Raw genomic sequence first — 26,763 nt, 5'->3', positions numbered from 1 at the left:
GTTTTTACTGAAACTTGTCAGAAGGCATAGGAGTTGTGCGAGGGCTGGATGGGAAGTCTAGATTTAAACAGCCACCAGGCAGCTTATCAAAGCAAGAGGGCATCCGTTCACAGGACGGGGGCTCCCAGAAATTCCCAGTGGCAGTGGGGGTGGCTGGCCCAAGCCAGCCACTCACCCAGACACAGGGGACTTCCCCTTGTGTCAACAGCATGCTAGGGCCCAGCAAACTAGAGGGTAGGTAGGACCACCTTGGCACCAACTCCACTCAAACCGCAATTGATGAGGGCATCGGCACGCATTCAGATCTCACCTCTTGCCTTTGTTTACATTTATTTTGCAGGAACTGGCACTGACTGACAGGTAAGACCAGGACAAGCCCAGGGGTCCCAGAACTGTCCCACAGCACAGGCCAGAAGGCTGGATACCTGAACTGCCAAAGGAGTGTGGGCAGGTGCTACACAGCAGGTGCAACCCAGCTCCCAAAATTGGGCAGGCTGTGCACAGAGGCCCTGCAGGCCCAGTGGGGATCCTCCCGGCTAAGCTCCTCAAGTGACCTTCCTTCAGCAGCTGCCCGCCTGCACTGCAAGGTGGAATAGCACCCCCTAGCGTCCCCTACAGACCACATTTCAAAGTGATCACATTAGAACAACGTGAGTTTTTATTTTTTCTCCATTTCTGGGACTAAACTAAAGCCCACCACACCCCATGGTGAAGCTCGAGGGTGGTGCGGGGCTGCTCTGGCGTCTGTGAAGGCTTATGGTGTTGGGGGCCAGCTACGTCGGGACGCAGATCCAGGCCAGTTGGGTCTCCAGGCCTCAGGGCGGCAGCGGACCCCGGACAGCAGGCCGCTCTTTCTTTTTGTGTTGGAGTCCCAGGGCCCGGGCCACCAGCCGCCGGGCCACAGTCACATTTGTCTGTGGCCTCTCCTTCACCAGACGCAGGAGTTCTAGAAGGAAAGCCCCACGGTGGGGACCTAAACACAAGGTCGTGGCTGCCTCTCCCCCAGCAACACAGCAGCCGTACAATCCATCAGAGCCAGCCTCTCATGTGACACGTGTGGGGCCCCGGCCCAGCTGTGCCCATGGTGTGGCCGGATGCTCATGAGAGGGGGCCGACTTAGGGATCCTGGCCCCCCAGGGGATGCTGACCCAAACTTGTCGCCTCTCCATGCCCTTGTTTCTCTGTCTCTACAGTGAGGGGGCTGAGAGGTTCATCCTGCACACCTCCCTGCTTTTTAGGGTCCTTTGGGAGGGGTATCAAGTCAGGATGGAACACCCAGAGCTCACAGACCTACGGACAGGATATTTATTGTTCCCAGAAACCCTGGACCATGTTGGCTACATAACCACCCACGAGAGCACAGCCGGCCTCAGCAGGCCTCTTGCAGGTCCATTTTACTAGTTGCTACTTTGAAGTCACAGAAAACTCGTGTCTAAAATCTCCCACCATGGTTTCTGGAAGTAGAAGGGGAAAAGGAGGCGCTAACGGTTATCTGGTACCTTCTATGTGCCCTCAGGGCTCCAGGCAGGTATGCCAGGCTCTCATTCAATCCTTCAGACTGAAGAGTCTGCTTATTTTACAGAAGAAGAAACCAACTCACACACTGAGTGACTTCTTCAGTGTCACAGAGACTTCCTCAGTGTCACTGAGACCAACTGAAGTAACTGACAGAGCCATTTGGGGGTCCTGGAGTAGACCCCAAAGCCCAGGCCCTTCCCGGCCCTATGGGATACGGTTTCCAGGGCCCTCCAGAAGAAGGACCAAGCTTTTCCCTGTGCCCAGAAGAGGGTATGAGCAGGAGAGCCTCCCTGCACAGCAGCTGGCAGATGCCACGCCCCAAGGGAGACCCCTGCCCCAGACCCCCCTAGGCCTGCTAGGGAGGGGGAACACAGCCCCACTGGCTACTGCAGCCCAGGGCTCCCAAAGAGCAGAGAAGTCAAGAGGGAAGAATTAACAGAGGGGAAGACCCTGCCCAAACCAGACACACACACATGCACACACACACATGCTCGCACGCACACACAGCCTCCCTATTCAGGGACATCCGCTTTCCTTACTTGGCCTCTGCAAGGCTTTAAGCTTTGACTGCTTGGTTCCCTGCGTGAGGGGCCGGATCTTGAGCACCGAGAACTCCCGGGTCAGGGCTTCAGCAGCTGTGGAAAGAAAGCAGGCGTGGAGCCACTCCCTCCTCCTCAGGACCCCGCGGCACACCCACCACCCCGAACCCATGCAGCCGTGTTGTGCACCTATTCAAAGCTCAGGGCAGGGCTGCTCCGACACCGCCCTGGATGGGCAAGAGACGACTGCCGCCTGCTTGCCTCATCCCCCAGAGCCCCACAGGCCTGCACAGGGACACCTGCACTCAGAGGACACTCCCACCCCAGGCTGGTCAGGGAGAGCACTGGTGAGGCTGTGATTCTGACATCAGAAGAGGCGGGCTCCCAGTTTCCAAAGCCCCAGGGCTAAACACAACCTCTCCCCCTTTCACCACTCAAGGCCCTCCAGGGAACATGCGTTCACTGCCCTGAGTCATGCCTGGTGTTGCAGCACCCCGACTATTTACAGAGTATGGCAGAGCAGAGCTGGGAGAGGCTTCAGGTCCAAGCTGCCCACTGTTCTACAGAAGAGGAAACTGAAGCAAGGGAAACTGCTCTCACCATAGTCTGTGGAGATCAGAACGCCATGGCCAACCCCAGCCACAGCTCATTCCCCTCTCGCAGCACAGGGCAGCCTCTTGGCCTCCCTCCCTGCCTTCCTTTCCACAATCTCCCTCTCTGGGGTTTGAGACCCCACCCTGCCCTGTTCCCTCCCTAAATGCTGCCCCCTCCCTCCTGAGGACTGGGCCCCAGCAGCAATGGCGCTCCCAGCCCCCAGGCTTGGGTTTTCAGAAGGCTGTTTCTGGGAAGACCAGTAAAAGGGGCGTGGCGCGGGTAACTATAAATTATACCAAATGTAAGCACGGTGGTGTGGCAAGGCAATGCAGGCAAGTGACTGAGGGAGACAGGAGCACTGGAGTCATGAGGCAGCGTGGTGCCCCGAGCTGTGACACTGAGAGGCTGTGTAACTTGGAGTGTACCCCTGACACTCTGGGACCCTTAAGTCTCTCCAGCTGTACAATGGAGGTAACCTGACCTACATCTTGAGGCTGAAGCGAAAATCGAGTAAGAATGTATCTACTTGAACCACATGAAATCTCCAGAATTCAAATGCTTTTGGCCGTTAAAGCAGCACTTTGCTGTGGTTTCATTTAACACAGGGACATCCGTTGGGCTTGGCTCGTGACCTTCCTCAGCAAAGGTCGCCTGAATCTGATGCCTTTTCATTGAAAGCACTAACACAACAGGAAGGGCTTCTTCATTAAGGCGCATTACTATGGGCCAGAGACCGCTCAGCTCCCCCTGGGTTTTAGGCTGGGAACAAAACCCCCAGAGCCCACTGGCTCAGCTGAGCCTGCGCCCAGGAGATGGTGGCCTCTACCCAGGGAACCAAGGGTCCTCCCTCTCAACAGGGATCCGAGCAAGGGCTGGGCCCACTGGGGGTGCCTTACCTGAGGCCAGGCAGGGAAAGATGCCGAGTGCGTGAGTATCGTCCACCCACTGAATCCTGAACCCCTTCTCTCTGTGCGGCGAGAGAGGAGACAGCACATTCAGGAAAGCAAGCAGTCAAACTCCTCTTCGAATCCCGCAGCCACACCCCCTCGCCTCCAGCCCGCAGATGCCACCAGCCCGAGGCAAGGTCCCATCTCTTCTGGGACGGAGACAACCATTTGCAGCAAATTTCCTCTGAAGCCCATATGGTCGGCTTCAGAAAGACAAATGTCACTCCTGTCAATGTCAGGCAGGTCACCAGTTTCTAGAACTAAAGAAGCCAGGACTCAAAGAGCTCATATGGCACGACACCAAGGAGGAAGAGACTCTTCACCAGGCCTGTCTCAGCCCAGCCAAGGCCATGGTGTCTGAGGCTGGGGAAGAAAGGGTTTCTGTGGTGGGGGAGGGGTATAGGACCTCAAACCAGCAGGGCCACCATGCTCCTGTCAGCTTTATTCCTATTGCTCAGGAAGGTGCCACCTACCCTGCAGCTTGTGAGAGGCCTAAGGCAGTGTGGCCCCACCCGGGCAGAGAAAGGCACAGGGGCCCCAGCCTGGCTGCACCATCAAGGTAGAAAACAGAAGAGCAGAACGTGTTGCCCCTAGCCACCCCTTCGGCTCTCCTGCTCAGGAGCAGAGCACAGCGGAAGGCTTTAGGAAGCAGAGTTAACAAGGGCCACGTGGAAAGGGGTTTCTTTTTGTTTTTATTTTTATTTTTTTTGAGAGGGAGTCTCGCACTGTCACCCGGGCTGAAGTGCAGTGGCACAATCTCGGCTCACTACAAGCTCCACCTCCCGGGTTCACACCATTCTCCTGCCTCAGCCTCCCGAGTAGCTGGGACTACAGGCGCCTGCCACCACGCCCAGCTAATTTTATTTTTTTGTATTTTTAGTAGAGACAGGCAGGGTTTCACCGTATTAGCCAGGTTGGTCTCGATCTCCTGACCTCATGATCCGCCCTCCTCAGCTTCCCAAAGTGCTGGGATTACAGGCGTGAGCCACCGTGCCCAGCCACAGAAAGGGGTTTCTAAAAGCCTAGGCAGAGCTGGGCACGGTGGCACATGCCTGTAGTCCCAGCTACTTGGGAGACCAAGGTGGGAGGATCACTTGAGCCCAGGAGGTTGAGGCTGCAGCAAGCTGTGATCGTACCACTGCACCCCTGCCTGGGCAAAAGAGCAAGATCCTGTCTCAAAAAAAAAGAGGAGAAAGAAAGCCTGAGCAGGAACAAAGAAGGGTAAGGGGAGAAGGCAAAATGAGAAAAAAAAGGAAAAGAAAAAAGAAGGAAAGACAGGAGGGTGGATCTAAAGGCATGTGGGGAAGCTGAGGAGGAGGGAAGTCGTGTCTCTCAATACAGCCTCTGGCCACCATTCCGACCTCCACTCTGCCCCAGCAGGCTGCTCAGTGCACCCTAGAAACAGTTCCCACATGGAGCTGGCCCGTAGCCTGCTGGAGACACACTGAGCAGCCGCTGGGAGGCAGGCAAGAGGAGAAGAGGAGGCTGCCATGTCCCTTGAGACTGAGGGAGGGCGCATGGCATCCTGGCAGGCGTGTGGCCATGCAAGGGGGCAGCCCAGGTCTAGGGCCTGCAGGGTGTGTCTACAACCAACAAATCAGTGCTCTCTTTCCCGAGGGACGGCCGGCAGGGAGAACTGCCCAGGAATACAGAGCCCAGGCAACACACCCACTTTCTGTCTCTCTTGCTGAAGCATTAGGCGCTGGGTGTGGGGCAGGCAAGCACCCCCAGCTACAGAGAAGTATCCTAGCTCCTCTCTGAAGACAGCACCTCCCCAGCCACCACTCACTGGAACTCAGAAAACGTTGCCAGCAGGTCCTCCGTCTTGAGCGCTGGTTCAAAGTCATAGATCTCTACCACGTGGGCAAGGTCCTTCTCTCCAGGCAGCTCCTCCACGAAGGAGGACGTGTCCAAGTGGATCTTCTCTATCTGAATCTCCTTCTTCGTCAGGTTGTCTGTGATCTAGGAGAGATCGGACCCTTAGCAAGGGGAGCTTGGACATGCAGAGCTCCCAAACCACTAGCCCACGCGCTGAGAGCTCTGCAGGGAGAAGGGGCCCACCTGGCAAAAGTCTGGGAAAGGCAGCAGCAGGCAGACTGGGCTGCAAGGTCAAGACGTCAAGACGCGTGGGTTTTACGGGAGGGCACTTACTTGTATGGAGTCCCCACTAAGTGACTGGCAATTACACACATAATGTTCCATAGAATCCTGAAAACTATATTCTAGAAAGCTGTTTTACAGATGGGGAAACTGAAGGCCCAAGAGTTAAGTAATTTTTCCCAAAGTGCAAAGTCAGTAAGAGGCAGAGCTGGGCAAGTCCAAGAACTTTCCCTCCCCTACTAGTGATGTGATATTTGGCAGGTCTGTGGTCTGCATTCTTCATGTATAAAATAGCCATAAAAGATGCCACCCTCCCAACTGAACCCACAGCCAGTCTCAGGGGCAGTCGCACGGTCCCAAGAAAACAAGATTTATAAGATAAAACTTCAGGCTAAAGAGTAATTTCCATGACTGGCATCCGTAACACAAGACGATGTACTTGCACACAGAGTCCATCTCCATGACCTAGTGAAGGCTGTATTATCAACTGGTTTTAGTTTCAGATGAGGAAACTGAGACTCAGCAAAACAAAATAACTTGCCCAGGGTCAAGCAGCTCCTACATGGCTGGGCTGGGACCCAAATCCACACCTCATCTCCTGAGTTGCCTAAGGAAACCCTGTCACCCAACACCCAGCCCTACCTCCCCTTGCACATCCCCTGCTCTCCACACCATAACCCTTGGTCCCCATCCACCCACGGCCACACCCACCTCACCTCCACCCTCCCTTTTTGGGCTCAAGAGCCTCATCACCTCCTGCAGCAGCTCACTGTAATCGCCCTCCGAGCAGCTGCTGGGGCCGTCCTCTTCCACCTCCTCTTCGTCCTCTTCCTCCTCTGCCACCAGCCTCTTCTCCAACAGACTCTCCTTCCCCTCTTCCAGGTCTAGCTGCAGGGTGGACCCAAACCGTGTGGCCATCTCCACCATGTCTCCCTTCCCTGACTGACTCTCAGGCCCCGGAGGCTCAGGGCCAACAGGGTCCAGCAGTGGCTCATTCTCACACCTTTGTCCTGGGCCCTTTAGGTCCTCTGTTCCCTGAGACATCAGCACAGGGAGTCCCTGATCAGAGTTGGGGTCTCCAGCACCAACATCTCCAGGCTCTTCTGGGTCCCTGCCAGCTGGGGCCTCTCTCTTGAGCACCGAGGTAGAGGTCAGCCCCCATTCTTCCTGCCTGCGCAGCACCCGGGGCACATACAAAGGCTGGTCAGGCTTGCGTCCACGATACCACCGGCCAGCCCGGGCACCTCGGGGAACTGCAGCTGCTCCTTGGTTGGAGATGGGCCGAGGACCGTGGTACCTGCTGGGGCAGGAGGCAGGAGCGCGGCAGGGGCCAGAGAGGCCATCCGAACTGGGTACCCTGGAGCAGGAATGGGAGGAGGTAATCAGAGTGTGTAGGGGCCCAAAGGAAAATGATTTACTAGAGCCACTTGTCATTCAGGAGAGACATTCGGGTCAGCATTAGGCAAAAACCACAGCCAAAATGACCCTCGAAAATCCCTTAGGAAGGCATCACAGTGGAGGCTGTCACTTTTGAATGAGCCCAGAGCAACCAGCTTGCCCTCTAGTGCTGTGACCCAAATTAGAGATCAGTCCATCTTCAGTTACACACCAGGGGAGGTAAGCTCTTGCATTTAAGAAGTATGCTATCAGAAAAACATGTCACTTCAAACACTAGGATCACAGTCATTAAAAAAGTAAGATGCTCACTGTGAGACGCACATGGGAACAGAGGGGACCGAAGCCCAGCAGGTGCTTTTCTGGTCTCTGTGGGGCACAAGCTCACTGAGAGGAATGCTAGGGAGGTCCCCCCCACACACCCACTACTTAAACAGATCTCTCTCTCTCTTTTGGCCCAACCATATAGCTGATTTTGCCAAGTGAATTCCACAAACTGCATATCTGCTCCACTGTTGATGCAAAAGGCAGCCCTGGCTGAGCGGCTGCGGCTAGGAATGGCAGCAGCCGGGGGTCCCAGCCCTGGTTCCACCCAGCCCTGCCCTTCCAAAGGCTGACCAGCTAGCTGGCCACCCACACACCACTGCTGCAGGCACTTCAAGGTGGGAGGCTACACACCTGATGTCCTGGTGACAGATGACCGTCCTCCTCTTCCAGCCCTCCCCAACGGAGAAGCTGCTCAAGAGATCAAAATTCTCTGCTGTTCTATGGATCAGGTACCGGAGGCGACTGGAGAGTGGGGGGAAAAGAAGAACCCTGGGGAGGGAGGGGGAGAAGTGCTGAGCAGGTGTCCAGGGCCTGGCCCCTACCAGGTCCACTCCCAGGTTAATCGCGGATTAACACTGGGCTCCCTTCTGCCCCCCTGGGTCCCAGATGGACTGCAAAGGATCTGAGCACAGACAGAGGTGATCGCAGGGTCCCACAGGTCCCATCCCCAATCCCTGTGCCGGGCCCCATCAGTCTGGGGGTGATGCTCAGAATTACAAAGATGCAGCTAAAAGAGGCAGCTGGCGTTATAAAGACTAAAGGCCATGGTCAGAGCCAGCTGCCAGGCACCACCTGGGGGAGGGCACACAGGCGGCTCGGGAACCCTGCCCCTCCCAGCAAGGCGGCACCCTCGCCCCTCACATGAGCCTACTTTGACAGCTGCTTCTGCAGCAGAAATTGGTCCAGTTCCTCCTGGATCCGGTGGACGAAGTCATTCTCGGCTGAGGAGAGGAAGACACCGTCCAAGCAGAGAAGGGCCAGGGTGACAGGTGGGAGAGCCTGTAAGAGAGACGGGCAGGGCCGGGAATCAGAGCAGACCCCCGGATCACCCGCGACCCCGCAACGCCGGCACCGAAAGGGCCTTAGAAACCCTCTGGTCCAAGGCTCGGTGGCGGGGAAGTGATGCCAGGGACCCCCGGCAAGTCAGGGGTCAGGGAAGGGGTCTCCCGGCTCCTGCCCAAGGCTCTCGTCCCCGCCTGCGGTCGGATGCTGAGGGTGGCTCCACGCCCTGCGCTGCGCTCCTTCCCGGGGCTCACGGGGGCCTGTTCCGCGCAGCCCAGCTGCTCCTTTCCACCCGGGAGCCCGGGGGTCGGGACGACCACCCCCCAGTGCTGCTGCACTCACCGCGGCCTCTCGGCGCGTCGCAGCCGCCCTCGGCGTCCCCAGGGGCCAGCGCGCCCGAGCGCCCTAGAGAGACCCGGGCCGCTGCAGAGACGCAGCGCCACCGCGCGGCCTGGGGGAGGTAACGCAGGAACGGGAGAGGGCGTGTTCTTGTCACCTATTGGGAGGGGGCGCACCTGCCACTAACACAAACCGCTTCTCCTAGAGTGACACGACTAGCTTTCATATTCATGGCAAAACCGAGACCCAGAAAGGTGAAATAACTTGCCTCAAGTTGCACAGATGGTACATTCCAGAGTCTTACTTTGAGCAAAGATAGGTCTGATTCCAAGATGGGCTCTTTTCTTTTTTTCCTCCATGTTGGCACAGTCTTGTAAGATCAATTAAGTTCAACAAACACTTTTGTTCAGCTACTATTAGAGGTTGGTGCAAAGTAATTGTGGTTTTGCTAGTAAGTAAAAAACCGCAATTACTTTTGCACCAACCTAATAGCACTGTATGCTAGCTAGCGGCGGTGCTAGGGTTTCCCATTCATTGTTCCCCTCCCCAGGGACCTAACAGAGGAATAAAGAGGAAGGAAGTTTCTGAGCACCAGATATTTCAGCACTGTTGCCCATCATTGCCCTTCCTTGTCCCGCATTGATGTAACCTGTAAAAAGGTCTAATTCACACCACAGTGGCACTGACAAGGCGTGCTAGCCTTGTGGGTTACTGGGTTGGGCAGCCACTATCACGGTGATTTGCAGCTCAGCAGCTTGTGCTACTCTGCTCCATCCAGAAATAATTCTAGCGTCCACCTTAAATGGGGCTTAAAATTCTTGACATCAGACAGCCTGTGGGATGGATGCTTATAATCTAGGAGACCAGGGTTGAAATCGTTCTGCTCCCTGAAAGTAATTAAAATGCAATCCCTTGGTCACTCTGAATCCGGAAGCACTGACCTAAGGGCACTTAAGACCTAGGTTTTGGTCAGGGGTGGGGCAGTCTGAGTGGGCTCTGACATAAAGCACAGGCGGGATGGGGCAGGGAGGGCTGTCCCTCAAAAAGCTGACTGGGAGAAGTGGCTTGGGGATGGAGAAATGGAGAAAAAATTAGATGCATTTTGCTGTCTCACAATTTTTTCCAAAGCATTTCTAAAAACGACAGTGGCATTATATTATATTACAAAACCTATCTTTCCAGATACCCAGCAAGAAGAATAAAAAATGACCTAGAATAAAGACAAAACCAAAGTGCAGAGAGAACTCAGGGAGCTGAGTCATGAATTTCCTTTCTGGGCATGGTTGTGAGAGGAGCTTCAGGAGATCTGACAGGTCCCCAGTCCCTAGACTGGAGGGCATTCAACTCCTGGGGAAAGAGGATGAGCAGAGAGCAAGCACCCATTTGGATTCTGGTTCCACCAGCCCTACCCACACTCCATGCTGGCTTAATGGAAGTGGCAGCAGGCCACACCATGGCATTGTTTTGTCTGCCCAGGGTCCCTGGACTAGGCAGCGTGAGGCTGAGAGGCAAGTCCACTTAGCACCACATGCTGTCTCTGAAAACAGAGGCCCAGCTTTTTCGACAAAGTGGCTGCACCTCCCCGACATGGAGGAACAAACCCAAAACCCAGGAAGCAAGCCATGTCCCCACCTCTTTAGAGCTGGGTCATGGTATTGAGGTGTTCAACAAATTCCGAGAGAGACTCAGTAGGGACAAGCTCCGGGGTAAGGCTGTCCAGGAATCTAGTTTCTACCAAACCCTCTTTAGGCAACTCAGAGGTTAAACAGGAAAAAAGGTATCAGTGTCCAGGTCTCCATCGTGGGTGGATGTTATCTAGAGATTCCTAGATAAACAGGGAAGGGAGTCAAAGCACATCTACCCACACCTTTGAGGGCAAACAGCAGATAAGGTAGAATGGTCCCCATTCAAAGGTGAGTAAATGCAACAAAAGCAGCACAAAGGATGGGCAGAATTTCTACTGAAAGAAAGAAAAGAAAGAAAGAAAGAAAGAAAGAAAGGAGAGAAAGAAAGAAAAAGAGAAAGAAAGAAAGAGAAAAAAGAAAGAGAGAGAGAGAAAGCAAGAAAGCAGAGCAGGGAACAGATACAGGATAAGAATATTTCGGAAGACTCTCTTGAGAAAACAAGAAATTTCCAGTTAATAACTGCTTCACACTCTCAAGGAAGTCAAAGCCTGATTTCCATGTTCAATGGGTAAGCCATGAATTGAGATGAAGGAGAACTGTCAGAGCTATGGAAAGACGTGAAAGAGGCAATCATGTTCATCATCAAACCAGCAAAGCTAGAGTCAACAATGCTGAAAACAAATCAGTGATATGGAGTAAAGGCTTACAAAAATCAAGATAGTTACTACTTATTGACATAAAGCTTGCCAAACAAATTGCACTTTAGTGGGGCCGGACGCTGTGGCTCATGCCTGTAATCCCAGCACTTTGGGAGGCTGAGGCGGGCGGATCACGAGGTCAGGAGATCGAGACCATCCTGGCTAACACAGTGAAACCCCGTCTCTACTAAAAATACAAAAAATTAGCTGGGCGCGGTAGCGGGCGCCTGTGGTCCCAGCTACTCAGGAGACTGGGGTAGGAGAATGGCGTGAACCCGGGATGCAGAGCTTACAGTGAGCCGAGATCGCACCACTGCACTCCAGCTTGGGCGACAGAGCGAGACTCCATCTCAAACAAACAAACAACAAACAAAAAAAAACCAAATTGCACTTTAATCTTTGTAGCAGCCCTCTCAGATGAAAATTGTTAACCTTATGGTATAGGGATAAACAGAGGTTTAGCCAAGGGAGACCCAGAGAGTTGGAACTCAAACCCAGATCTAGCCTGTCAACCCCCTGCTCTTGAACACTGCAAGGTGAAGACTCTCCAACTTTAGCATGTCATTAAAATTGTCTTTTTTTTGTTGTTGTTGTTTTTTTGACAGTCTCACTCTGTCACCCAGGCTGGAGTGCAGCGGCACAATCTTGGCTCACTGCAACCTCCCGGGTTCAAGCAATTCTCCTGCCTCAGCCTCCCGAGTAGCTGGGACTACATGCATGCACAACCACGCCTGGCTAAATTTTGTATTTTTAGTAGAGACGGGATTTCACTATGTTGGCCAGGCTGGTCTCGAACTCCTGGCCTCAGGTGATCTGCCCACCTCGACCTCCCGAAGTGCTGGGATTATAGGCATGAGCCACTGTGCCCAGCCTAGAATTGTCTTAATCCTGTGGCCAATAGCCAGGCACCAAAGTCAGGGGTTAAATAAATTAGATGTACCTTATCAGTGGGAGAAGCAGGCTGGGTGTGAGCTATAGAATTTTACCCAAAATGGGAGGTATGATTGAAAGATTATGAAAGGATTGAATCCAGGGCACATGGGGTTGCAAATGGCCTCAGCTGAGGGGATGAACCTGGAGTCCCCCGCTGCCATAGTGACCCTAAATGACAACCCAGCACACTCTCCTTGCCATGGGCAGGATCACCTTGGGCACCTGCAGCTCTGAAGTCTGTGTTTGAGTCTAACAACTCCTCACTCTAAGCAAACACAGCCTGCCTGAAAAGGTAATGAATACAGGCATTGAATTGTCCATGCAGTAACCTCAGCTTGTTTGAGAAGACAAATTGTTCTCTTCATGCTTAAGTGTCTTTCCATCCCAGGAAAGTTAGCTTTATGAATATCCAGTTTATGTTTGTTATTTGACGTCATTGTAATGTTCACATGTGTTTGGCATATTAGTGAAATCTGTCTAATACATTAGGTAGTGATTCAATTTTAAAAGTAAAATGGATCTCAGGCTTACAGTTTTAAATGGGCAGATATAAAAGAATTTGATGAAGTTGTAAATACTATTATAATACTAAAGAGAACTAGATTTACAGTATTTTAAAATCAGTGAGGGTTGCTGAGTTTGGCACATAGGAAGGTCTTGCTTCATAGCCGCTGGGTGATCCATTTAATGTGTTTTAAAAGGAAATCAAGACTTGGTAGAAGATGGAAAAAACATAGTTTTTCCTATTCCTTCCACTAAATACAACTAAACTTCCTGCATATCATATGTAAAACAAGCATAAGAAGACTCTGAAAGGTGGAGAGAAGAAAGCAGGTCAGCTAGCGACCTCACGGCTCAAGGAATGACAAAGTGCTAAGTTTCCTGGGTTTTCTTTACGCCCTAAATCACCAGACTTGCAGCTTGAGGAAGCCAGAAACTCAACAATACCAATGGATACAGACTAAATAAACACAAGTAACCCTCCAAAAGCAAAATCCCAATAAAAACCCTCTTTATCCCTGTAGGAAATGGGTGAGGAAAGGGGCAGCCAAGCAAGACAGAAAACACTGCAAAAATGACTGGTCTACCCCAGCCAGACAGCATCCCCAGCCACGTGAACATGGGCCAAGGGGAAGCCTAGGTTGTTGCCCTCACCAGGTTGTAATGAGCACCACAATCTGTCCACCAGGACGAGGTCAGAGAAGGCCAAGTAGCAGCTGGGATTTTCAATCCCTCCAGGCACTAATGAGCCTCGCCCCTTGCAACGTCGGTAGAGACCCCTAGAGAACCTGGACTTCCACCCCTTACCCGGCAATAACAAAACTCCCTTCCCACTCCACCTTGAGGTGGCATTAGAGGAGGTCTAGCTGACAGTAGGGATTTTACCACCACCTAGTAATCAAGAGGCCACCTTACCTTCTTGATGTTAGTGCAGGCCACATGAGGAAAAACGACAAGGCACTTCTACCCCTCCCAGATAGGAAGGTATCTGTGGAGGTCTAGTGGGGACCCAGAACTCCCACTCCCACCCAGCAGTAATGAGGAACCCCCATTCAGGTGTTAAAGGAAGCTGCATGGAGAACCTAGACTTTAAATCCCACCTGACAGTAACAAGGCTTGCCCCCCATTCCTCTGCTTGGGTAGTGTCGGAGAAAGACAGCTGAAACAGAAGGTACAAGTAAGATCCAGCATCTCATAACACCTAAGATGTCCAGCATTCAACTAAAAATAACTATGATACCAAGAACTAGAAAGATCTCGGACTCAATAAAACAGACAATCAATAGATACTAGCTAGCACTGAGATGACAGAAATGTTAAATTATCTTACAAAGATTTTAAAGCAGCCACAATAAAAATGCTTCGACAAGCAATTATGACCACCCTTGAAACAAATGTAAAAATAGTTTCAGCAAAGACCTGAAAGATACAAAGAGCTAAAAAGAAATTTTAGAATTGAAAAATGCAATCACAAATAAAAAGCTCGGTAGCAAAATGGAAGTGGAAAAGAAAAGAAATAGTGTATTAGTCTGTTCTTATGCTGCTAATAAAGACATACCCAAGACTGGGTAATTCATAAAGAAAAAAAGGTTTAATAGACTCACAGTTCCACATGGCTGGGGAGGCCCCACAATCATGGTAGAAAACAAAGGAGGAGCAAAGCATGTCTTACATGGTGGCAGGCAAGACAGCAAGTGCAGGGGAACTCCCATTTATAAAACCATCAGCTCTCAGGAGACTTATTCACTATTACGAGAAGAGCATGGGAAAGACCCACTCCCATGATTCAATTACCTCCTACCGGGTCCCTCCCATGACACTTGGGAATTATGAGAGCAACAATTCAAGATGAGATTTGGGTGGGGACACAGCCAAACCATATGAAACAGTGAACTGGGAAATAGAACAATAGAAATCACCAGTCAGAACAACAGAGAGAAAATAGACTGAAAACAAAAATGAACAGAGCCTAAGGGACCCATGGGACTATAACAAAAAGATTTAACATTCTTGTGATTGGTCACCCCAAAAGAAAGGAGAAAGAGGGTGAGTTTAATAAAGTACTCAGAGAAACAATGGCTGAAAACTTTCCAAATTTGGAAAATAAACCAACAGATTTAGAAAGCTATGTGAACCTGAAACAGTACAAAACCAAAGAAATCCATGCCAAGATGTAGCATTATTAAATTTCTGAAAATTAATGGCAAAAGAAAAAAAATTGAAAGAAGCCAGAAAAAAAAACAAAACAAAAACCTACCTTACTTCACCTATGAGGAAAAGCTATTTGAATGACTGCCGATTTCTCATCAGAAACCAGAAGAACAAAAGAAACGGTATAAGATTTTGAAAGTGCCAAATGAAAACAACTGCTAACCCAGAATCCTATATCCCATGAAAATTTGCTTCAGCAATGAAGAGAAAATCAAGGTATTCTCAGATGAAGGAAAACTAAGAGAATTTGTTGGCAGGAGACCTATCGTAAAAGAATGGCTAAAAGAAGTTCTCTAAACAGAAACAGTTTTTTAAAATATTTGAATATCAGGAAGGAAGAAAGAACAAAGTAGGCAAAAATATGGCTAATTATAATAGACTTTTTTCTCTTCTTAATCTTCTACATTATGTTTGCTAGTTAAAAAATATAACTTTAATGTGGTTCTAAATGTATGTCAAGAAAATATTTAAGACAACTATAAATGGAAGGTAAAAGGATGTAAAGGGAGGTAAGCTTTCTGGACTTCACTCAAACTGGTAAAATGACAACACCAAAAGATTGTGATAAGTCATGTAATACCTAGAGCAACCACTTAAAAAGGATATAAATAGATATATTTTTGAAAGTAATAGACAAATCAAAGCAAAAAAAACAACAAAGAAAAAAAGAAAAATCAAAGCAAAATTCTAAAAGAAATTTTCAAGTAACCCACAGGAAGACGTGAAAACAGAAAATTGAAAAACACAACAAGCAGAAAAGAAAATAGCAGACTTATACTCTAACATATCAATAATTACATAAAATGTAAACGTTCCAAATATACCTATTAAAAGACAGAGGTTGGAACAGTCGTGTAAAAAGACAAAATGTAAGTATATGTTATCTGCAAGAAGCTCATTTCAAATACAATATAGGCAGGTTGAAATTTTAAAAATGCAAAAAGATCTATCATGCAAATATTAATTAAAGAAAAGCAGGAGAGGCCATATTAATATCAGATAAGGTAGACTTAGAAACACAGAAAATTACAAGACACAGAGAGGGACATTATACAATGATAAAAGAGTCTATTTACCAAGAAAACAGCAGTCCTAAATATATAAGCATCAAACTGAACTGCAAAGTATGTAAAGCCAAAACTCAGAGAATTCAAAGGAGAAGTAAATAAATCTATAATTACAGTTAAAGACTTTCTCAACAATTGACAGGACAACTAGACAGAAAACAATCAACAAAGATATAGAAGAAATCAATAATACCATTAATAAACAGGATCTAATCAACATGTATAGAACATTCCAGCCAACAACAGCAGAATACACATTCTTTTCAAGTGCGTATGTAACATACTCCAAGGTAGATAATATCCTGGACCATAAAGCAAACCTCAACAAATTTAAAAGAACTGAAATTATACAGTGTGCTCTCTGATCACAATAGAGTCAAACTAGCGATAAATAACAGAAAGGTAGCTAGAATGTTCCCAAACACTTGGAAACTAAACAACATACTTCTAAACAATCCATCAGTCGAAGAGAAAATCCTGAGGAAAATAAGAAAATTCACCGAATAAAATGAAAATGAAAATAGACCTTATCAAAATTTGTGGGGCACAGGTAAACAGTGCTAAGATGAAAATTTGTAGTATAAATATATATATTAGGAAAAAAAGAAAAGTCTCAAATCAAAAGAAAAAGATCAAAATAAACCTAAAGAAACGAGAAGGAAGAAAATGTTAAAAAGAGCAGAAATCAATGAAATTGAAACACAAAAGCAGTAGAAAAAATCAACAACAAAAGCTGGTTCTTTGAAAAGATCAGTAACATTAATAAACCTCTAATAAAACTGACATAAAAAAAGAGAGAAGACACGGATTACAAATATCAGAACTGAAGCAGGGGATATCATTACAGACCTTGCAGACAGCAAAAGTCTGATAAGGAACTTTACATACATTCATTTGACAACTTGGTGAAAATATCCAATCCTAGAGTGTTACTTAGTCATTCCATTTATATAAACTTTTTGAAAAGACAAAATTTTGGAAATGGAGAATAGATTAGAGTTTGCAAGGGTCAGGAACAGGGAGTAGTGAGTGGCAGGGTGTGTTGGGGAGATTGACAGAGTAAGATTAGTAAATTGCACTGATGTCAATATCTTGGTTGTGATATTGTACTACAGCTTACAAGATGTTGCCATTGGGGGAAACTGGGTAAAAGGTACATGGGATCTCTCTGTATATTTCTCACAATTGCATGGGACTCTAAGTTTCTCAATAAAAATTTCAATGGAAAAAGATCAAATATATCAAATTTATAAATACAGTTGAAATGTTTAATAATAAAACTGGGACCAAATGTTTAAGTGAAATTTGTTCTGTCACCTTAAGTTTGTCAAAGTTGTTCTCATTTTATAAAAAAATTAGATATATAAATAAAATTATAATATTTATAAATTAAAATTTAAAACAGAGTAAAAACTAGGTATTTAAATTTGTTATTTTTATAAACTAATATAACTTAAAATCTGAGTAACTAAAGTCTTTTGTGAACAAAAGCCACTCTCAGACATGAAAAGCTCCACATAGAGGCCAGGCTCAGTGGCTCAGGCCTGTAATCCCAGCATCTTGGGAGGCCGAGGCGGGCGGATCACGAGGTCAGGAGATCAAGACCATCCTGGCTAACACGGTGAAACCATGTCTCTACTAAAAATACAAAAAAATTAGCCGGGCGTGGTGGCGGGTGCCTGCAGTCCCAGCTACTTGGGAGGCTGAGGCAGGAGAATGGCGTGAACCTGGGAGGTGGAGCTTGCAGTGAGCCAAGATCGCGCCACTGCACTCCAGCCTGGGCGACAGAGCGAGACTCCGTCTCAAAAAAAAACAAGAGAAAAAGAAAAAGAAAAACTCCACATAGAAAATTACATGGAATTCAAAGAAAAGGCCAAAGGGATTAAAGCAGTTAGACAAAAACATAAATACAAGGGCATACACTGGAGATTTAACACATGAACAATTAGTATACCTGAGGAAAAAAACAAAATTACAGGAAAAAGAAATTAAATGCAGGCTGAGCACGATGGCTCATACCTGTAATCTCAGCACTTTTGAGAGGCCAAGGCAGGAGGATCACTTGAGCCTAGGAGTTCAATACCAGCCCTGACAACAGAGTGACTCCCGTCTCTGCCAAAAATTTAAAAAATTAGCCAGGCATGGCCGGGCACGGTGGCTCACGTCTGTAATCCCAGCACTTTGGGAGGCCGAGCCGGGCAGATCACGAGGTCAGGAGATCGAGACCATCCTGGCTAACACGGTGAAACCCCATCTCTACTAAAAATACAAAAAAATTAGCTGGGCGTGGTGGCGGGCACCTGTAGTCCCAGCTACTCGGGAGGCTGAGGCAGGAGAATGGCATGAACCCAGGAGGCCGAGCTTGCAGTGAGCCTAGATCGCCACTGCACTCCAGCCTGGGCAATACAGCGAGACTCTGTCAAAAAAAAAAAAAAAAATTAGCTAGGCATGGTGGCGCATGCCTATAGTCTCAGCTACTTGGGAGGCTGAGGTGGGAAGATCGTTTTTGCCTGGGAGGTTGAGGCTGCAGTGAGCTATGGTTGTGCCACTGTACTCCAGCTTAGGTGACAGAGTGAGACCCTGTGTCTCACACAGACACAGACACAGACACACACACACAATGTTAAATACAACAATATTTTATTAAAACAAAAGAAAATGTGAATCTACAGATTAAAATGGTGTTCTAGAAAATAAATATATAAATAAAAGGTTGATCCAGATTATGGTAAAAATATTTTCTCTGAGAATTAAAAAAATGAATTTTGATTTAGGCAAAATTCAAAGGAAAAAAATTAAGTGGCTGATAGATTTTCCTAGCAACTCATCTGCCAGAAAGCAATGGAACAATATCTGTAGAATTTTAGATGGAAAATGTTAAGACTGGAAAATTCTATAAACTGTGATGGCAATAGAAAGATATTCTCAAACCTGCAGTCACATTCTGCCAAGAGAAATGGAGTGATGCTGGCCTGTCAGGTGGGGATGCCAGGCCATACTGGCAGACACTGTGTAGGGACAGCCTGCCACGTGTACTGCACAGCTTTACTCAAAAGACATCTTGCAAAATCCACAGATAACTTTTTTTTTTTCCTCTAGTGACCTCTTCAATCTCTTCCAGAACAGATCACCCAGACTAGCCTCTTTGATAGCCTCCAGCTAATCATTAGAAAAATCACCCTGCCTAGGCTGGCACCTTTTTCTTCTGTCTTTATAAATCCTCCCACTGGTTGGTTTGTTTATTTATTTATTTAGGTCTTTGTCCCTTGGTAAGAATCTAATGTCTGTCTCCTTGGTGTGCTTGTGAATTAGTTACCCAGCTCATGAAATATTTCTGAGTTATGCTTTGAGATTCACGGTCCTTCCTGGAAAGCCACTGGAAGACATGGTCCCCACAACCAAGAGATGAATTCAAATAAATGACTCACAAGCTGGGATGACCTGGGAGAAGAGACCTTGTGCTAAATAATTCATTTACTTAAAACATTCAATTAACTTAAATAATCAGAGCAACAAAATGGTATACAAATATTATAAATCTTGAAAGGAGGACTATAGAATGTAAAAACAAAAGCAATTTCTTTATCGCCATCAACTGGGACAGGAACCCCAGAGTACATTCCAAAGTATGGTGGGGAGGAGAAGAGGCGTCTAACTATGGCAAAGTCAGTAAATGCTATGTTTTCCAAATAATTGCCAGAAGTTAGGGAAGTTGGTTAAGAAAGAAACGCTGCCCATATAGAAAAATATAACTGGGGAGGGAGAGGAAGCCAGAAAAAAAAAAAAAAAAGTAACCCCAAAGTGTTTCAAGCAAACCAGACGTGGGATAATTCAATTATATTACAATCATTAAAATGGATTAAAAAGAGGCCGGGTGTGGTGGCTCATGCCTGTAATCCCAGCACTTTGGGAGGCCAAGGCAGGCGGATCACTTGCGGTCAGGAGTTCAAGACCAGCCTGGCCAACATGGCAAAACCCTGGGTGTGGTGGCTCACGTCTGTAATCCCGCTACTGGGGAGATTGAGGCATGAGAATCGCTTGAACCCAAGAGACAGAGTTTGCAGTGAGCCGAGATTGCGCCACTGCACACTCCACCCTGGGTGACAGAGAGAATGTTTCAAAAAGCGAAACATTATTATATGTTCTTTACCCAACTCACAGTTAGAACAACTCTATGCAAATTCATTTAAGGATCTAAATAAAATGATCAAAACACCACACACGGCTAAATGGAGAAGCACAGAGGAACCATATTCACTTCAGGACAAGTCAAGGCTATGTACCCATGCCTCTAGTGTTTCCCTTTTTTTAAAGAGGTACTAGCAAAAGCAAATTGACAAAAAGACATAAAAACTGGAAAGTTTAGACATTTGAGGTGATCAACTTCTCATTGTTTGCAGAATATTTGTGTTTTTGGTGGTTTTTGTGTTTGTTTGTTGTTTGTTTTTGAGACAAAGTCTCCCTCTGTCACCCAGCCTGGAGTGCAGTGACATGATCGTAGCTCACTGTAACCTGGACTCCTGGGCTCAAGCCATCCTCCTGCCTCCGGTAACTGGAACTACAGATGCACACCACCACACCCGACTAATTTTTGTATTTTTTGTAGAGACGGGGGTCTCACTATGTTGCCCAAGCTGGTCTTGAACTCCTGGCTCAAGCCATCCTCCCACCTCAGCCTCCCAAAGTGCCGGTATTACAGGCATGAGACACCACACCCGACCTTTGATTTTTTTTTTTGTTTAACCTAAAAAATCCAAGAAAATCAACTAAGAAACTCTTATAAGCCAGAGCTGTTTCCAGAAGTGAAGACCATTCTGGAGCCAAGGAGGTGGGAGTGATAAAAGGGCAGAGAAAGGCAGAGATGGTGGAGAAAGGGCCAAAACTAGAGAGGGAAAGTGGGAGAGAGGGGAGGGTGCGGAGGTGCAGGGGCTGGTGGGAGAGGGGAATGAGTCATCTTCCCTAGTTCTTGCTCTACCTGATTAGCCTGTGTGTGTGCCATGCCAGCCAGGAGAGTCCCCGCCACACCCCCCAAATCTCTGACACTTTTGTTGTCCCTCAGTTCCCAGGAGACCTCAACCTCTCCAGAGTTCTAGCCTCTTCTTAAAGGGCAGAGTCATGGGAACTCAGATGGAGTGAGGGGATCTCCTGTGAAGGTCTCCTTACAATGAAATGACTTTGCAGAAATTTGGACACCACCTCCAAATGCAGATTTACGGCCCGGCGTGGTGGCTCATGCCTGTAATACCAACACTTTGGGAGGCCAAGGCAGGGATATAACCTGAGGTCAGGAATTCGAGAGCAGCCTGGCCAACACGGTGAAACCCTGTCTCCACTAAAAATACAAATTAGCTGGGCGTGTTGGTGGGTGCCCGTAATCCCAGCTACTCAGGAGGCTGACGCAGGAGAATTGCTTGAACCCAGGAGGCAGAGGTTGCAGTGAGCCGAGGTCGTGCCACTGCCCTCCAGCCTGGGTGACAGAGTGGGACTCCGTCTCAAAAAGTAAAATAAAATAATTTTTTTAAAAATCCAGATTTATTTTCCCTAGCTCAAAAGCCAACCTCACATCAAGCCTGTCTGTGGCCACATTGGGGCCCAAGGGGATGGAGGAAAAATAGATACTAAAAATGAATATTAAGCCTTTGTAACGGCATAAGAAGTACCTATGTTTAAAAGTTTAAAGGTTATGAAAAAAAAATGAAACAAAATTGATCTCATTTACTAAACAAAAGGCAATAGAGGCTGGGCACAGTGTCTCATACCTGTAATCCCAGAACTTTGGGAGTCGGAGGCAGGCAGATCACTTGAGGCCAGGAGTTCAAGACCAGCCTGGCCAACATGGTGAAACCCCATGTTTACTAAGAATACAAAAATTAGCCAGGTGTGGTGGTAGGCATGGCATCTGTAATCCCAGCTACTCAGAGGCTGAGGCAGGAGAATCGCTTGAACCCGGGAGGCGGAGGTTGCAGTGAGCTGAGATTGAGCCACTGCACTCCAGCCTGGGTGACAGAGCCAGGCTCCGTTTCAAGAAAAAAAAAAAGACAATAGAAAAGACAGTGAAGGAAAATATACTGAAATGTGGGCAGTGGTTGTCTCTGAGTGCTATGATGATCGGTTGTTTCCTCTTTAGACTCCTGCTCTTTTCACATAAAATTTTCTGTAATGTATGTATCCAAATGTATATCTCTATAGTGCATGTATAATATAGGCATGTGATTTTCATAAGCTGCAGGATATACCTATTTTTTATTCTTCTCAAATCATTCAAAGTAGCACTACTTGCAAATTTGGCAAAATTTTGAAAATTTATTAACTCAGCAAACACTTCTTTTTTTTTTTTTTTGAGACGGAGTCTCGCTCTGTCACCCAGGCTGGAGTGCAGTGCTGCGATCTTGGCTCACTGCAAGCTCCGCCTCCTGGGTTCGTGCCATTCTCCTGCCTCAGCCTCTCGAGTAGCTGGGACTACAGGCGCCTGCCACCACACTCAGCTGGTTTTTTTGTATTTTTAGTACAGACATGGTTTCACCGTGTTAGCCAGGATGGTCTCGATCTCCTGACCTCGTGATCCACCCACCTTGGCCTCCCAAAGTGCTGGGATTACAGGTGTGAGCCACCGCGGACGGCCTAACTCAGCAAACATTTTTTAAAGTGACCCTCCCTTAATTGCAAAGTGCACTGATTTCCACCCTCCCCAGCGCAGTCCCATTGGGCAGGACATGACGTCACTCAAGTCACTAGGGCAGTGTCCGCCCAGCCCAGGTCCTGGGGAGGGCTAGGATTAGCATCCTCATTAATTGGGCTTCTACTGTGCACCTGGCACTTTACATCGATTACCCCATAGAATCCCCATGGAAATCCCTCAAAGTAGGTGTTATTACCCTAGTTTACAGACATAAAAATTGGGTCCCAATATTAATGTCCTACTAAACAGCAACGCTGTGCTTCCAACCGACGTGAACATCCCAAAGCCTGTGCTCAATTCCAGTGATTTCCAACAGTTACTAGCTGTGGAATCCTCTGCTCAAATATTACCCTAGTGAATGAGCTTGCCAGGGATGCCATACCAAAGTGCACAGGCTGGGTGGCTTAAACAACAGAAATCTATTTTCTCACCGTTCTAGAGACTGGAAGTCCACGATCAAGATGTCCTCTGAGGCCTGTCTCCTCAGCTGGCAGATGGCTGCCCACTTGCTGCCTCTTCGCATGGTGGTCCTTCTGTGCACCGTGCACCCCTGGAGTCTCTCTGTATCCAAATTTCCTTTTTTTTTTTTTTTTTTTTTTTTTGAGACAGTCTTGCTCTGTCGCCCAGGCTAAAGTGCAATGGCGCGATCTCAGCTCACTGCAACCTCTGCCTCCTGGGCTCAAGCAATTCTCGTGCCTCAGCCTCCTGAGCAGCTGGGATTACAGGCATGCACCATGTCCGGTTATTTTTTTTTTTTTTTTCACCCGAGACAGAGTCTCGCTGTCAGCCAGGCTGGAGTGCAGTGGCACGATCTCGGCTCACTGCAACCTCCACCTCTCGGTTTCAAGCGATTCTCCTGCCTCAGCCTCCCGGGCTCCCGAGTAGCTGGGACTACAGGCACATGCCACCACACTCAGCTAATTTTTTTGTGTGTATTTTTAGTAGAGATAGGATTTCACCATGTTAGCCAGGATGGTGTCGATTTCCTGACCTTGTGATCCACCTGCCTCGGCCTCCCAAAGTGCTGGGATTACAGGCTTGAGTCACCGCGCTGGGCCAATTTTTTTGTATTTTCAGTAGAGACGGGGAATGTTGGCCAGGCTGGTCTCGAATTCCTGGCCTCAAGGGATCTGCCCGCCTTAGCTCCCAAAGTGCTGGGATTACAGGTGTGAGCCACCATGCCGGATCCCCAAATTTCCTCTTCTTATATGGACACCAGTCTTATTGGATTAGGGCCCACCCTAATGTGTCCGGAATTGGTGGGTTCTTGGTCTCACTGACTTCAAGAATGAAGCCGCGGACCCTCCAGGTGAGTCTTACAGCTCTTAAGGTGGCGCGTCTGGAGTTTGTTTCTTCTGATACTCAGAAGCGTTCGGAGTTTCTTCCTTCTGGTGGGTTCGTTTTCTCGTTGGCTCAGGAGTGAAGCTGCAGACCTTCGCGCTGAGTTTTATAGCTCATAAGAGCAGCGTGGACCCAAAGAGTGAGCAGCTGCAAAATTTATTGCAAAGAGCGAAAGAACAAAACGCCCACAGGGCAGAAACGGACCCGAGCCAGTTGCCACTGCAGGCTCGGGCAGCCTGCTTTTATTCTCTTATCTGGCCCTACCCACATCCTGCTGATTGGTAGAGCCAAGAGGTCCGTTTTGACAGGGCGCTGATTGGTGCATTTACAATCCCTGAGCTAGATACAAAGGTTCTCCAAGGCCCCACCAGAGCAGCTAGATACAGAGTGTTGATTGGTGCACTCACAAACCTTGAGCTAAACACAGGGTGCTGATTGGTGTGTTTACAATCCCTGAGCTAGACATAAATCTTCTCCACGTCCCCACCAGACTCAGGAGCCCAGCTGGCTTCACTTAGTGGATCCCGCACTGGGGCTGCAGGTGGAGCTGCCTGCCAGTCCGGCGTCGCACTCCTCAGCCCTTGGGTGGTCGATGGGACTGGGCGCCGTGGAGCAGGGGGTGGTGCTAGTCGGGGAGGCTCGGGCGGCACAGGAGCCCATGGAGTGGGTGGGAGGCTCAGGCATGGGCGGGCTGCAGGTCCCGAGCCCTGCCCCGCGGGAAGGCAGCTAAGGCTCGGTGAGAAATCGAGTGCAGCGCAGGTGGGCTGGCACTGCTGGGGGACCCAGTACACCCTCCGCAGCCGCTGGCCCAGGTGCTAAGTCCCTCATTGCCCAGGGCCAGCAGGGCTGGCCGGCTGCTCCGAGTGCCGGCCGTCAAGCCCACGCCCAACCGGAACTCCAGCTGGCCCGCAAGCGCCGCATGCAGCCCCGGTTCCCGCTCGCGCCTCTCCCTCCACACCTCCCTGCAAGCTGAGGGAGTGGGCTCCAGCCTTGGCCAGCCCAGAAAGGGGCTCCCACAGTGCAGTGGTGGGCTGAAGGGCTCCTCAAATGCCGCCAAAGTGGGAGCCCAGGCAGAGGAGGTGCCGAGAGCAAGCGAGGGCTCTGAGGACTGCCAGCACGCTGTCACCTCTCACTAATAGCCTGATTTTAACCTAATCACCATTTTAAAGACCTGATCTCCAAATACAGTCATATTCTGAGTGGAGGAGGACTGGCGGGTGGTTAGGGCTGCAATATGTGAATGTTGAGGGGTCACAATTTAGCACATAACACCTGGACTTTAATGTTTAAATGGGGTTTGTTCTGGTGGAAGCTGGGCTGAGAGGCTTGGAGACCAACTTTCCAATTCCCTCCTTTCAATTTCCTAAAGCCCCTTTACTGCTTTGAGAGGGAAATATTAGGAAATCACTAGTTTTTATAGCTTTGGAAAAAGAGAAAATATTCAAGGAAACTCAATAAACTAAAACACCACACGAGTCATTTTTGTGAAAATACAGATGGGGCCATCAGCTAATTTAATATGAATGCTGACACAGTTCATATGACGTTTTCCTCAACTCACCCAGAATTTCTCTGTGTTGGCCAGAATAACCTCTGAATTATTTTCCTCACCAACTTCTGCAATTAAAAGGATAAGGCCAGGTGCAGTAGCTCACACCTGTAATCCCAGCACTTTGGGAGGCTGAGGCGGGTGGATCACTTGAACTCAGGAACTTGAGACAAGCCTGGGCAACAGAGCAAGAACCTATCTCTACAAAAAAAATACCAAAGATTAGCCAGGTGAGGTGGCACATGCTTGTGGTCCCAGCTAATTAGGAGGTTGAGGTGGGAGGATCACTTGGACCCAGGAGGTCGAAGCTGCAGTGAGCTATGATTGCACCACTGCACTCCAGTCTGGGCAGCAGAGTGAGACCCTGTCTCAAAATAAATAAGCAAATAAATAAAAGGATAAATACCCCTCCAGAAGATAGTAAGCTTTGCCTTTATGTATTTATATTTGAAGATAAAATATTGACTATTTTGGTGGCATAACTAGCATATTTGACACCAGGGGAGCTGAACATTTTTAAACATCTGCCTCCTCCATACAACAGAGTTATTTTTGGTAATAATTACATAGTAATAAGTAATAATCAGCACTGTCTTGATTTGTTCTTTAGCTGAACAACAATGAACACTTTGAAAAGAATAAATTTCCATTTAAAGATATTCAAATTTGGTAAAATATTTCATGCATGAACTAAAATTTTCACTTACCAAATAAAAGTATACCACATGGTTAGTTCTTTTCCACAGTTTTATTATTTATTTATTTATTTGAGATAGATAGGGTCTCGCTCTGTTGCCCAGGCTGAAGTGCAGTGGCACAATCATGGCTCACTGCAGCCTCAACCTCCCAGGCCCAAGTGATCCTCCCACCTCAGCCTCCTGAGTAGCTGGGACCACAGGCGTGTGCCACCTGGCCTGGCTAATTTTTTAATTTTTGTAGAGATGGGTCTTTCTATGTTGCTTAGGTCAGTTTTGAACTCCTGGACTCAAGTAATCCATCTGCCGCAGCATCCCAAAGTGCTGGGATTACAGGCATCAGCCACCGCGCCCGGCCCACTGTTTTAAATGTTAAACACAAGCAAAACTCCAAGTGGCCATAGAGAATGACATAATTACAGTAACTCATGCTCTGTGTCTTTGGTCTTTACAGTTACTACACTGTCCTGGCTTATTTTGAATCTACTATTTAAACACAGGAATACGTATTATCCTAAGGGTTGAAGACACAAGCTGCAACCACAATGAGCTCTAGTGATTCCAAACCGTTAAGAACTTACCTGCAAAGTGAGTATGTGAGAGCAGCCCCCAGTATCGTTGTGAGTTCTCTGGATGAACTTCCAAGTACAAGGGTTAGTAAAGCCCAAGAGATAGGAATGTGCCCACTGAAGCTCAGATAACC

The 26,763-nt window shown here is 48.2% G+C and overlaps 1 protein-coding gene across 1 annotated transcript; it reads right to left on the bottom strand.

Annotated features, from left to right (window-relative positions):
• Positions 1-635: 635 nt before the first annotated feature.
• Positions 636-22,998, bottom strand: R3HCC1 (R3H domain and coiled-coil containing 1). The gene is made up of 10 exons (XM_063606524.1): positions 22,907-22,998; positions 21,360-21,414; positions 8,765-8,827; positions 8,292-8,419; positions 7,772-7,909; positions 6,452-7,055; positions 5,388-5,560; positions 3,548-3,618; positions 2,058-2,153; positions 636-946 (listed from the first exon to the last, which is right to left on the bottom strand). The coding sequence occupies exons 1-10, from the start codon at positions 22,996-22,998 to the stop codon at positions 816-818; spliced, it is 1,551 nt and encodes a 516-aa protein (XP_063462594.1). The 3' UTR covers positions 636-815.
• Positions 22,999-26,763: the final 3,765 nt, after the last annotated feature.

This window comes from Pan paniscus, chromosome 7, assembly GCF_029289425.2.
Source record: "Pan paniscus chromosome 7, NHGRI_mPanPan1-v2.0_pri, whole genome shotgun sequence".
Taxonomy (NCBI): domain Eukaryota; kingdom Metazoa; phylum Chordata; class Mammalia; order Primates; family Hominidae; genus Pan; species Pan paniscus.
This window is presented reverse-complemented; position numbering and strand designations above follow the sequence as displayed.

Coding starts and splice junctions, on each gene's coding strand:
- R3HCC1 (XM_063606524.1), bottom strand. CDS start 22,998: ATGCGAAGAGGCAGCAAGTGGGCAGCCATCTGCCAGCTGAGGAGACAG. Junction 7,910..8,291: donor CTGCAGAAGCAGCTGTCAAA/GTAGGCTCATGT, acceptor CTCCCTCCCCAG/GGTTCTTCTTTTCCCCCCAC. Junction 2,154..3,547: donor CTTTCCCTGCCTGGCCTCAG/GTAAGGCACCCC, acceptor TTCTTTCCACAG/CTGCTGAAGCCCTGACCCGG.